General features: G+C 55.1%; 1 protein-coding gene across 5 annotated transcripts in view; it reads left to right on the top strand.

Moving 5' to 3' along the window:
* The window catches only part of SH3BP4 (SH3 domain binding protein 4), a 99,699-nt gene extending 87,940 nt beyond the window's left edge, over positions 1-11,759 (top strand). For all 5 annotated transcript variants that reach the window (XM_018040868.1, XM_018040876.1, XM_018040891.1 and 2 more), the window contains 2 exons: positions 8,436-8,624; positions 9,837-11,759. In XM_018040868.1, coding sequence (XP_017896357.1) covers positions 8,436-8,624; positions 9,837-10,061 — 414 coding nt within the window. In that variant the 3' untranslated portion in view covers positions 10,062-11,759. The remainder of the gene's footprint in view (positions 1-8,435; positions 8,625-9,836) is intronic.

Here is a 12,962-nt window from a genome sequence, read left to right as displayed (position 1 = left end):
GGGATGGGCAACAGAGGAACCTGCCCAGGCCCTGGATGGGGCTCCCACACAGCAAGGAGCCAGGGACCCCCTTCAGGGCTCATCCCGCCAGCCCACCCGTGAGATCAATTCTCGCAGTTTGTGTCCAGCCTGAGTTGCGCGGTGCCCTCGTGGATGGGCCTCATGCAGGGGGGCAGGAGGGAGACACCAGCAGGGATCCTCCTGGATGGTGGAATGATGTGCGTTCATGGACCATGAAGGGTATTTAATCGGTCCTGCCTCACAGCTAGAAATCGTCCCTTGAATGGGGCAGGATGAGTGAACCTGGGCGGCCTGAGGAGGTGGCGCTCAGCTTCCGTTTCCAACTTGTTTCTTTTCATCTTTTTGTTCAACTTGGGGAGCTTTTTCTGAGAGCGGGTTTTTCGGGACGCTTCCTTGGGTTAGTCGGGAGGGGAGCGGGGTTCCATGTGCGACTCGGACCTCCCCCCATCCCCTGCCAGCCCCGCACCCACCAGGACTCCCGGGCAAGGAGGAAATGAAACCCGACCTTGGCAGGAGCGTGGCCCTGGGACGAGGTTGGATTTGCGGTGCCACAGTGGGACTGGTTTAGCAGTGTTTCCCTGCTCCTGCCCTCCCCAGCTCCTCTCCTATCGCCTCATCTTGTGGGCTGGCAGGTTTGAATGGTTGGCCAAACTTCTAGAAACCACAGGCTGATTTATCCCAGCGTGTCTGGGGAGTCGCTGGAAACCAGGTGTTTTATTTCCAGGGACTTAACAAATCACTGGGCAGTCAGGCTTCCTGTGGCCTCAGTGGCTGATTTAACCCACCCCCCTCTCTCCAGCCCTGTCACAGGCAGACCACGTCTTCCCCACCCCTCTCGTTTTGAAGGTAGTTTTCTGTTCAGTTATAACTCCTTGGTTTGGAAGCAATGATTGAATGAATTAAAAGTGGTGAAGGTTTTCGGACAGTACATTTGCAGGCAGAGGAGAAGAAAAAGGAACCGAGGACTGAGTTGCCCAGCCTCCCGCTGCCCTGAGAACAAGGTCCAGCCCCTTCCTCTGGCCCACAGGCCCTGTAAGACCCGGCCCCGCCTGGCCCGCCGCTGGGGGTCGTACCTGCCGCTGCACACCAGCTACACCAGTGGCCGTTTCTCCGTGTCTTGGACGCACCTGGCCGCCCCTGCCCCGGGCCTCTGCACGTGCTGTTCCCTCTGCCTGGAATTCTCTCCACTCCAGCTTCACGTGGTTGCGTTTTATGTCCTTCAGATCCGGCTCAGATGTCCTTGTCAGACCTTGCCTGCCGCCCCCGATGAAGGGACCTGGCGCCTCTGGGTCACTGCGCCAGGCTCCCTGTGTTACTCCCTGTGTGTAGCTTTGTCCTCATGGCGCTCTCAAATCCGAAATGCTCTTGTTTACTCGTGTTCACGGTCCTTATCATGAGGCTAATTGGGTATGAACTCCACGAGGGAAAGGATGCTGGCGCACAGGTAACACCCAGATACCTGATGCGTGAGTGAACGCGTGATGCAGGCTGAGAATCTGACCTGGACGCAGTCTCCTGAGGCCGGGTGTGTTTCTGTTCTCTGGTTCCGTTCCCTCTTTCACCGTTTTAGTGCATCTGTTCAATATCAGAGCTGGTCCAGCAGCACCTTATGTAACTGTGACCTCCAGCTGTTTCTCTGCGGCCCTGTCTCACCCGCACGGTGTAACCACCGTGGAGAGCACCCCTCTGTCCCCGGTCTGCCCAGCTCTGCAGTAGAGGCCCTACCTGTCTGTGACAAAAGATGGCCGTCCAACAGGGGTGACGCTACCGCCACCCCGACTATCATGGACGTGGGGGGAGGCAAGGAGAGTAGCCAGGATGGACAGAGCTCGCGGAGCACCCCCAGGCATGAGAGAGCTTTGAACGAACCCCCTGAGGATTGCTTGGCTGGCGGGACTTGTGGTTGGGAAGGTGCTGGAAGAGGCACCACATATTTGAAGAGCTTCTGAAGTCAAGGTCTGTTGTCAGAAACAAGCCAGGGGGGGCTAGTGGCGGGCATATGGCTGCGGCTTCTAACAGAGCTCGGAAGAGCCGCCCCGTCCAGCCAGGGCGGGTGTTTGTACTCCATGTGCATGAAACATGTCTCGGGTGTCTGCTGTGCCCTTATTTGGGGGTAGGGTGTTGCGCCTTTCCTTGAGGGAGACGCAGAGTGAACACCCACAGGCGTGCAGAACCGATCAGTGATGGCCCCGAAGAAAAGATCCCCTTGACGTGAGTGGGCCAGGGAAAGGCAAGTGTGGGGGGCGGGCTGACACGGGGGATGGGCCGTGGCCCACCCAGCAGAGGGGGGCTGACATGGGAGGTGGGCTGCAGCCCACCCAGCAGAGAGGGGCTGACACAGGGGATGGGCTGTGGCCCACCCAGCAGAGAGGGGCTGACATGGGAGGTGGGCTGCAGCCCACCCAGCAGAGAGGGGCTGTTGGGTTAAAGGCGTAACATGGGCAAGGGCTAGGGGTGCAGGGGACAGGGGGTGGGGTAGCGCCAGAGGCTGGGCTAAGGTGAGATGACCGCGTGCTGATGGTGGGGGTGGCCCAGGCTGGATGACGCTCATGCTTTATTCCTTGAGGGTTGGGCCGGGGGATGGGGTAAGTGTTTTAGGGGACAGGAAGGGGACCCAGGTGTGTCCTTCTCCTTGGGGACCCACCCAGCTGTGTTGTTGTACCTTGTCACCTCCCAGCCTCCGAGCCACATGGCTGACAGGCAGTGCCCTCCACCCCCGCCCCACCCTTGGCCTGGCCCACCTTGGCAAGAGGGCGGGCAGCCTGCGAGGAGGCCCTGGGCTTTCTCTCCGTCCTGCCGTGCTGGGTGGGGGTCGGATGGCTCCGGGTCTGTGCTGTGGCCCAGAGGGGTGGTCCCCAGGCCACGTGCACAGCCATGCTGACCTTCAGAGCCCCCCGGGGTCCTGGGTCTGGCCCGCTGCTGTGGCTCATCCCAGTTTTGTTTTTTTTTCCAAAACGAAGATAGTCCTCATTAGAATTTCTGTTTGTGAAGATGGCAGATGCTCTTTTTGCATGGTTATTTGCCAGTCCTGAGAAACAGCAGCAGAAGGCCCCCACTCCGGGCCCGTCTTCCAGAGCAGCCTGTGTTAGCGGTCTGCAGTGTAGACACCATGGATCTTCCTCCGTTCCCTGGGTTTGCCCTGCACTGTCTGTGGTCAGCTTCTCTCCCCGGAGCATGTGAGCAGGCGGCTCTGGGTCTGTGCGGAGCTGCCGCCCCCAGCTGGGCAGATGCTCTGGTCCTCCGTCTCCAGGAAAGCCGTGGCGCCTGGTCTCACTGTTGCCAACGCTGCTCCGAGGCAGGTCCCGGCCCTGCGACTCCGCAGGCTCGTCCCCTCCGTTTCATGACAGCATTCTGCCAGCTGCAGGCGCCCTCCAGAGGAGGAGGAGCCAGCGTTGGCCGTGGCAGCGGGGTCACATTGAGGCGAGCAAGGCCCGAGAGTGACGGGGGATGATTTAAAAGCCCACCAGTGTCCATCTCTGTCTCTGCAGTGACCGGACTGAGTGGCCCCTGCTGGGGGGTGTGCACCCTCCTCGCCTCTTTGAGCCTTGGGTTCCCATGTCTGGGATTTAGTCTTGTTTTATGAGAGTGAGAGGGCTTCCACAGGTGGCTCAGAGGTAAAGAACCCGCCTGCCAATGCGGGAGATGCGAACTCGATCCCTGGGTCGGGAAGATGCCCTGGAGAAGGAAATGGCAACACACTGCAGTATTCTTGCCTGGGAAATCCCATGGGCAGAGGAGCCTGGCGGGCTACAGTCCAGGGGCTCGCGGAAGAGTTGGACGCGTCTGAGCGACTGAACACGCAGCACACGTGAGGCTGAGAAATGACAGAGTGTGTTCTTCTGTTTTTAAGGCATGGATGCTGCTTTTGACACACTTTGTGGGTCTGGGGAAGAGTTTTCCGAGTGCGGTTGAAAATCCAGGTGGGAAACATTGCTGTGTATTTGTTCCAGGACTTGGGGACTACAGTGAGTGGAGGGGAGGGCTTGGCTCCTACTTGAGGACAGTGAAGATTTGGGTGATGGCCATCTGTGTGTGTGTGTGTGTGTGTGTGTGTGTGTGTGTGTGTGGGTGGGTGGGTGGGTGTGTGCGCACGCCCATGTGTGTGAAGGGTGGCAGACAGACCCCTCAGGAACCTAGCTCTGTAAGAACTGGAAATGTTTTCATTTAGCAACACTCTTTCGACGTAAGGCTATTCTTGACTCTGGGGGTTACACCCTGAGGGAGCGGCAAGGAGTCTGCCCTCCGGGCTGGGAGGGAAGGACGGAGAGTTGGCTGGAACTGCAGGAGGAACCGGGCTGTGGACAGGGCGACCTCTCCTGAAGGGGCCTAAGCCAGCAATGAGAACTGGTCCTGGGGCCGCCAGGAGCGAAGCCGTCGGGGTGGGTGGCCAGGAGTCATGGGTGGTGGCGTTGGGAGTCCAGGGGCGGGAGGGAAGGATGCTGTGGGCTCTCAGGGGGAGTTTCTCTGAAAAAAGAGAAAGTTGCTGTAGAATACAAGTCTAGGCAGGTGGTGGTTCTAGGAGTAAGGTCGTAGGTGAAATCAACACCGAGAACCTGGAGAAGCGAATGGAAATAAGGGGAGTGTTGAGATCAGGGAGAGTTGGGGCTGGAGAGGTTGGGATGAAGGAATTCTCTGAAATGGGAGCAAAACTACCTTCTCCCCCGGAAGAGGATGCTGCTACCTACCAGCTGTACACTTAGGGAGGTTTCTGGGCTCTTTCCTGCCAGGTGGTCCCGAAGCCCCGAGGGCACTGATACAGGGAGGAGCAGGGTTGCCATGGTGACTGCCCTTCTGGTGTTTGAACCTCCACAGTGGAAGCTTGGAATGAGCATAGGGCGGAATGATGCTTGTTGTATTCTCATAAGAATGTCTTTTCAAACGGGGATGGGCACCCTGGCCGGAGGGCCAGCTGCTTCTGTAAGGGAAGTTTTGCTGGAACACAGCCGAGCCCACCTGTTCAAGTGCTGTCTGCGCTCTCTCGCCCCACCGCAGTCACGTAGCCAAGGCAGAGACCCCCTCCCTGCCTGCAGAGCCAGAAACAGATCCTGTCTCGCCCTACAGAGCAGGCTTGGCCACCCTGACCTAAGGCACGGTCACTGCAGCTGCTGAGAGTCGAGCTGGGGCCAGTTTTGTGCTTTGCTTCCTTGGGTGTGTTCTGTTCCCTGTGATTACCTGTGTTAACTTGTGTGTGCAGAAACTAAAGAGGTGCCACAGGGAAAACGTTCCAGAACCAGACCCCTGCAGCTGAAAAAATGTAATTTCTGAGATTTGGTGGGCACCCAAAATGCATCCTTCAGAAAAAAAAAATGTATGAACTACCCCTTGGCGATGGTGTGGGCAGCATCTGGTCCCAGCTGAAGCCGCTCAGGGGCCAGAGAGAGGGTTCCTCAGGACCTTTGTCCCTGTTCCCTGTACCCTGAGGAGAGAGCAGCTTTGAACACCCCCACCAGGGATCCCCGAATCAGAAGCAGGTGACTCTGAAGTGTTCTGTTACTTGGAAAACAGGCAGCTGAGCACACACGTGCTGCTGGGACGCTATGAGGAAGCCTGGGAGGGACGTTGTCACTGGGGATTGGCTGGGTCCATCTCAGAACAGTAGGCGTGGCTAGCAGGGGCCCTGCCTCCCCTGTGCCTCTGGGCTCAAACCACACCACCCCAAAAGTTTTCTTTTAATTTTTTTTACTATTCAAATATAGTTGATTTACAGTGTTGTGTTAATTTCTGCTGCACAGCAAAGTGATTCAGTTATACATATAGAGAGAGACATTCTTTTTCGTATTTATTATGGTTTATCACAGAATATTGACTATAGTTCCCTGAGCTGTACAGTAGGACCTTGTTTTCTTTATTATTGTTATTATTCAAGCAAAAGAATTTAAATCCTGAATTCTACCAATATATCACACATCCCCACCCCCCATACCGTGAACATGTTCTGCAGTACAAATCTAGTAAACATTTAATGTTTTTCAAACAATGTTACTTGAAGATATCTAAATTCAAAGAGACCAGTTTCTGAAATGTCTGAATCATCGCTCTGAAGCCTCATGCACGGGTCCTGAAGTCACGTGGTGCCCACAGAGCTGGCAGGGCCATTGGCCTGAGTGCCGGGAAATTTTACCTGCCTCCCCTCAGCCCCCTCGAGCTGTGGGGCCCTGGACAGGCCACCCAGCATCTACAGGGTCTATAAAACAGACCATGCAGCACTCCTGTCCCCTCGAGCTATGAGACCCTGGACAAGTCACCCAGTGTCCACAGGGTCTATAAATCAGACACCATGCAGCCCACACAGTGAGTGGGAGCCGGGGACAGGCTGCCTGGAGGCCAGACCAGCTCCAACACTGGACCCTGACCTCTCAATTTTATCTGCAAACTGGGGTGAGCTTTTCTTCTCTCCATGGGGCTTCTGGGGAGGAGATGAGCCCCGTGCCTGGCTCACCGGAAGGACTCAATGATAGCGGTTTATTTATAAAGACAAAAATCAGAAAAGGACCACATGGTCCTCTCTTCTGGTTTCCCACCTTAAAGCCAGTTGCTAAGCCCTTGGACCCTGGATGGCCTCAGAATGAGCTTATGTTTTAAAGGTAAAGATTGAGGTGCCCATGCATTCTGCGAGCCCTCCTGCCCAAAGTCACTGTCCCTTCATTTTGTTAAGTTCCCCCAAATAAATGTAAAGCTTCAGTGAGAACGCTTAGTCTAAAATAGCTGCGTTCTTTCAAGTAGCAGCCCAGCAGACTGACCTTGCTCAGATGCCAGGCTGCCCACAGCTTCACAAAATGTTTTGAAGCGAACAGCATGTTTGGCTCAGCTGGGGAGGGGCTGGCTGGTAGGTGTCTTGATGTTTTTAGCACTTTTTCTACAGAGCCTTGAAGTGACAGCCTCAGGTGCTTGGACAGAGTGTACAGGAACAGAAAGGAGGCGGGGCCTGGTCTCAGTGTCTCTTCAGTCGCATCCTTGATGTCCGAGGGCCCCAGGGCATCTCAGACCCCATCTCTGGGGGCCCGGAGGCTCCCTTCTGCAGCTATTAGGCTGTAATCCAGGGATCTTCTGGGTGAATGAGGTTGGGGTGAGCCTTGGCTCTGTGGCTTAGGTGGGTCTGGTCCTCACCGAGTCTTTTCCTCCTGCTGAGGCTCCATCCTGGCCACCCACAGTCACCCACTCTGTGCCGACTCCATGGGACCCACAGCCTGACACCCAGCAGACATCCGTGTGGCTTGGGGTGACGTGTGGAGACAGCAGACCTGTGGTTTTGCAATACTGATGTGGATTTATTTCTTTAAGCCAGAAATGTTACTGTGACCCCCGCCTCCAGCCTGGCTGCACAGAACTCCGGGGCAGCAAGCCCTGTGTTGAAAGCCTGCCCAAAGGACCAGCCCCTCACCTGGATGGGGGATGACATCCAAGGAGGGGCCACATGCTGTTCGGGTCACAAGGGGACGTGGCCTGGGAATCTGCCCGTTGCCTCCTTCCCAGCTGACAGCACTTCTCTCCTCCTGACCCCCCGTCCCTCCACAGTTAGTGAGCCCTGTGCAGAGACACATTGGAAATCTGTCACGGTTTTGACAAGGGTGGGGTCCCATCGACTCTGGAGACTCTTGATGGTTTGGCCTCTCTCAGCCTCCCTGTATCCCAGCCTTTTGTGTGTCTCCAAAACCCAAGGTCCCGGATCTCGCTCTGCACTCTAGGTCCCAATCTGAGCCCCCTCTGGCGTCTCTTCTGTGAGTCAGGGCTCCCCACCTGCTGACGTCAGCTTGTCCTGCTCTGCGCCCAGACCGTCCTGCACTGACCATCTGGGTCAAGCGCATCACTCCTCCAGTTTCCCCAGTGGCGGCGGGAACACATGGACAGCCATCATCTCACCCACCCCGCCCATCAGTGTCCTGGGGCTGCCGAGTGGAAGAACCGCAGGCCGGGAGGCTCCAAGCAGTTGAGGTTCATCCTGCCTCCGTCTGGGGCTGTCGCAGGGCTGGCTTCTCTGGGGGCTCTGCAGGGGTCTGTCCATGCCTCTCTCCCAGCTCCTGGGGGCTCCAGTGCTGCAGCTGCATCACCCTGTCCCCACCTGCAGTCTTCCCTCTGTCCCTGCGTGTGTGTTTCTCTCTGCATAAGGACGCCAGCCGCATAAGGACACCAGTCGTTGGATGAGGGGCACGCACCCTAGTCCACCAGGGCCACTGGGTAGCTGGTTCCATCTGCAAAGACTCTGCTGTAATTTATAGTCACACCGGGAGGTTCCAGGAGGGCGAGGATGTGCAGGTGGGGGGACCCAGTACATCCTGTAATCATGGGTTCCAGCAGAGGGGGTGCTCAAGCCACACAGCATCCAGGGAGTCAGCACGTGGTCTCTGCGGGGCCGGCTTCCCGGGCGCCCAGAGCCTGCTCTCAGCCCTGCCTCATCCCCGCCCCTTCCTCCTCAGGCCTTACTGAAGATGGACTGCCAGGGCCTGGTGGTCAGACTCATCCAAGACTTCGTGCTCCTGACCACAGCAGTCGAGGTGGCACAGCGCTGGCGGGAGCTGGCCGAGAAGCTCGCCAAGGTGTCCAAGCAGCAGATGGACGCGTACGAGTCTCCCCACCGGGACAGGAACGGGGTGGTGGACAGTGAGGTGAGCCCGGCTGCCCTTCCCTCCACCTGTCAAATGCAGTGGTGACGGCGTCTACATTAGAGCCTTTTTAGGAGGACAGATGCTGAAGTGTGAAAGCAAGTGCTCAGTGCAGAGGAGGCTCACGAGAGGGAGCACATCCGTCCTTCTCGGGATCTTTAGTTGGGAGCCAGGCCCTGGGTGGTGGCGAGGCTGCTCTGCGGTCAGGCAGGACATTGGAACAGCATCCTTGGAACTGCCGGTCCCTCACTGATCCTGATCTTAAATTACCTTCGGCCCAATTGGAAGACGCAGGATGATGGGGCTCTGCCCCGCACAGGGTTGGGTGGACAGCTCCTGGTGTGCTGTCGGCTTCAGCCAAGGCTGGCTGGGTCCCTACTCAGAGAGTCTGTTTTCTCACTTGTTTTGTGGAGGTCACTTTAAGCTTCTGGAAAGATGGAAAGGCTCTTGAGACCTAGGAAGCAGGAAGTCCCCAGGGTGAGGGCATCCTTTATTAACGTGGCGAGTTTCTAAATAAATGGAAAGTGCTATGGGGGTTGGAAGGAAAGAGGCCCCTTCTGTTGGCTCGGCCACTACGTGGTACTGATAGCTTACAGTGAATGGTGTTGGATTCATGATCTCTGAAGAAGAAGATTTAGCTTTGGGACCAGGGACCAGGCTTGATCACTCAGGTGCTTTTGTATAGCAGAGTTTTATTAAAGTATGAACAGGACAAAAAAATCTTCTGACATAGACTTCCGAAGGGGGACGAAGAGTGCCCCCCACTCACTAGTCTTATCAAGGCCGTATATACTTTTACCAGACCCACTCCCAAATTAAGATGAGAGCAATAAGCATCTTAAGATAACAAGATTAGTAAGAGGGTTCTTGTTAGGAAGAAATATGAACTTGAGCAAGATACTTTGTTCTATTGACTAAGACAAAGCAAAGTAGGGAAAAAAAGCTTGTCCTTTTCTCCTTGAGAGCCCCAGACCCCTCTGTCTTTCTCGGGGACCCTGGACTTCTTATCAACCTACCTGGTAATTGACTCTCAGCACTGCCCACCTGCTCTCACGCAAAGTGCCTTTTTCCCTCTGAAATGTGCTAGCCCAGGATGGGGTCGACTCTGCTTTGGGGATCATGATGCTGGTACTAGGAGAGGTAACTCAGACCAGCTCTCTCACCGTCCCCTAATCTTTGCTCTCTCTTTTGGTTTTGGACGACTGCACCATCCAGGCCATGTGGAAGCCCGCCTACGACTTTCTCCTCACCTGGAGCCACCAGATAGGGGACAGCTACCGGGATGTCATCCAGGAACTGCACATCGGCCTGGACAAGATGAAGAACCCCATCACCAAACGCTGGAAGCACCTCACGGGGACCCTGATCCTGGTAAACTCCCTGGACATCCTGCGAGCCTCTGCCTTCAGTCCCGTGGACCATGATGACTTCGTGATTTGAACAGGTCCCCCACCTCCTGCTGCTCTGGGGCGCAGACCCTCTGTCTGCCCCAGATGCCCGGGCGGGCACGTGGCACTGGGGAGGGAGGGAGGGTCAGCTGCTCAGACAGACCCAGGGGCCCTCCCAGCTGGACCCTCACCCAGGACCAAGCACACGTATGATGTTCCACCTGCCTTCTCCATCGTGGGGGAGGCCCGAAGGGAATTTCTACTGCAGGTAGTTGCCAATCAAATAGCTTTCTATTTGTTAAGTATAAATTTAAATTTAAAATCAGTTTTTGGTTTTTTTTTGAAGTATGGGGGTAGGGCGTACCAGAAAGGTAGTTATCTAATTTTTTACTGGACCCTAAATTAAAAGAAAAAAACACTTCTTAGGGTCAGATACTGTTGAGGTTTTTATGTTCTATAAAGACCTTTTTAAATTATGTGACAGATGTATATATGTATTTAAGGGTTGTGGGAGCGTTTCTGGTTGTCGGACACACTTTGCATTTCACCACTGAACACGGGAAGGCCCTTGTCAGGCGCTGGACCCTTTTGGCTGTGTGTGAAAAAGAAATCAAATAGGAAACGTGGTGTCTCAGTAAACGAGTCCAGTCGGTGCCTGCCCATTCTTTCCGAGGCTGTCCTGGTCCTACGCTTCCCTCCTGTTTTTATTACCTTCCGACCCTGGCCTCGTGTTGCAGGAAGATCAGCCACGACACAGGTGAAGCCTTTCTGAGCCCCTGCCTCTGTGCCCTTCGCCACCCGGAGCCAAGTGGTCCCTGCAGCTCTGAGAGGCCGCGCCCAGCTTCTCCCGGGGGCAGGGAATGCTCGCTGCAGAGCTTACAGCCTCTCTTCTGGGCACAGAGGACACATCACCACAAGCACACCCTATGCTGGTGTCCAGAGACGCCTGCTGGCGTTTGCCAAACTCCACTTCACCTGAAATGGAGCCCTTCTCCCCTCCCAGTCTGTCCGTCTCTCCTCTCCTTGGAAATAAAGAGCATAGGGAAATCTTTAAAGACAAAAAGCAGCATGAAGATTATCTGAGCAGGATGACCATTGTCTGAAAATGTTCTGACAAAATCTGACACTTGGCTGACGGTTGCCTTGATGACTTGATGGCTGGAGATCGCCTTGCTGGGCTGAATTCTGCAGTCGCGTGGTTGCATCATCTCAGAAGAAAGTGAGGGATGGGCATGAAGAAACATCTGGAGGATCAATAGAGTCGATGCCCAGGAAGGTGCTGGGCCACGCGCCGTGCTTACATGAGCGATGCACCATCTGGAATTCCAGAATCTCATTCTCTAAATCTGCTTGCTGGAAGCGCGTTAATTACTTAGTATAATCCATGTAAATCCCTTATTGGGCTAAAACATTTTTCTATAGCTATTGATTCCGATTCGGAAGACCCACAGCTAGAAAACAACAACAAAAAACACTACAGATTTTATGCTGCAAAGAACGAGACACCCCACGATTCCCCTCCCCATCATCCCACGAAATCATCTCACATTCTGCGCGCCACTCTCCGCCTTCAGTCTTCCCAGAGAGCCTCTCTCACTTTTCCCCAAAGAAGAAACAAAACCAGTCGCACCTTAAATGCGGAGATTTTTTTCCTCAGGGGCTTTAAATAGTTTCCTATGCAACGTGTCTTGTAGCACAAATTCAATTGTACGAAAGTTGCAGTAAATTTTCTTTGGATATTTTAACCTAACTGTGTGTGTGTGTGTTTCTGTACCCAACCAGACTTTAAATAAAGCACAAAACCTAGTGTATCTATGCACAGAACAATGTCCCATTTCCCCACTCTGCCCCCCCCCCACCATGGTCAAGGTGACATGACCTAGATGACAGGGTGACATTTGGGTTAGTGAGGATCTTGTTTTCTTGCTGCTGATTTAATTGCTCTTGGAATATAGGCATCTCAGCCATTGCTGACTAATAGGAATCAGTTTGGCCCAGAGTACCCAAAAGTGCAGGTGGCTTGCCTTTTTCTCAGTCTTTTGCACCTGGAATTGGCCAATCCCCCACCCACCGTACACAGCTGAGCGTGGACATCAGGTTAGAGCAAGACAGACTCCCAGAGGCCCTGCCCTCACCTCACTCCCGGAATACCACGTAGCTCAGGGAGAGAACGGAATGGGGTGGGGGCAACCGATGGGGCCCAGCCCCACCTGGAGGTGGTGGGGAGGATGGGGAGGAGGCCAGCCTCCGTTAGAAGTGACTTGAGTCCAAGGTCAAGGGGTAAGCAGGCAGCAGCCAGGCCAGACCAGGGGAACAGGGTGTCTGCAGCGTTGAGGGGGCACAGGGACCACCGGAGTCTGACCCCTCCCCAGGCCTGGGGTGTGCTGAACAAGCGAGAGCCTCTGAGTGCACCTCTGCCTTCCTCAACACCCCTCAGCATTTGCCAAGTCCAGCCCCACCAACCAGAACCAGCCAGATGAGAAAGGGCTCAGCGAGGCCCCCTGACTTACACAAGCTAGCAGCAGAGGCAGCGATTTTAGCCCGGAGCTGCTATCACAAAGTGCCATCTTCTCAGATCTGAAGGCCAGAAGCCTGAGATCAGGGTGTCCCATGGCCATCCCCCTGTGCCTGTCCACACCTCTCTTTAAGGACCCCAGTTATGGGAGAGGGCCCACCCGAATTAAGTGTGACCTCATCTTAACTCGATCTTCTGTGTGTGTGTGTGTGTGTGTGTGTGTGTGTGTGTGTGTGTGTTAGTTGCTCAGTAGTGTCCAATTCTTTGTGACCCTATGGACTGTAGCCCGCCAGGCTCCTCTGACCATGGGATTCTCCAGGCAAGCATACTAGAGTGGGTAACCATTCCCTTCTCCGGGGTGACTTCCTGACTCAGGTAACAAACCCAAGTCTCCGGCATTGCAGGCAGATTCTTTACCATCTGAGCCACGGATCTTCT

Source organism: Capra hircus, chromosome 3, assembly GCF_001704415.2.
Source record: "Capra hircus breed San Clemente chromosome 3, ASM170441v1, whole genome shotgun sequence".
In the NCBI taxonomy this organism is placed as follows: Eukaryota; Metazoa; Chordata; class Mammalia; order Artiodactyla; family Bovidae; genus Capra; species Capra hircus.
This window is presented reverse-complemented; position numbering and strand designations above follow the sequence as displayed.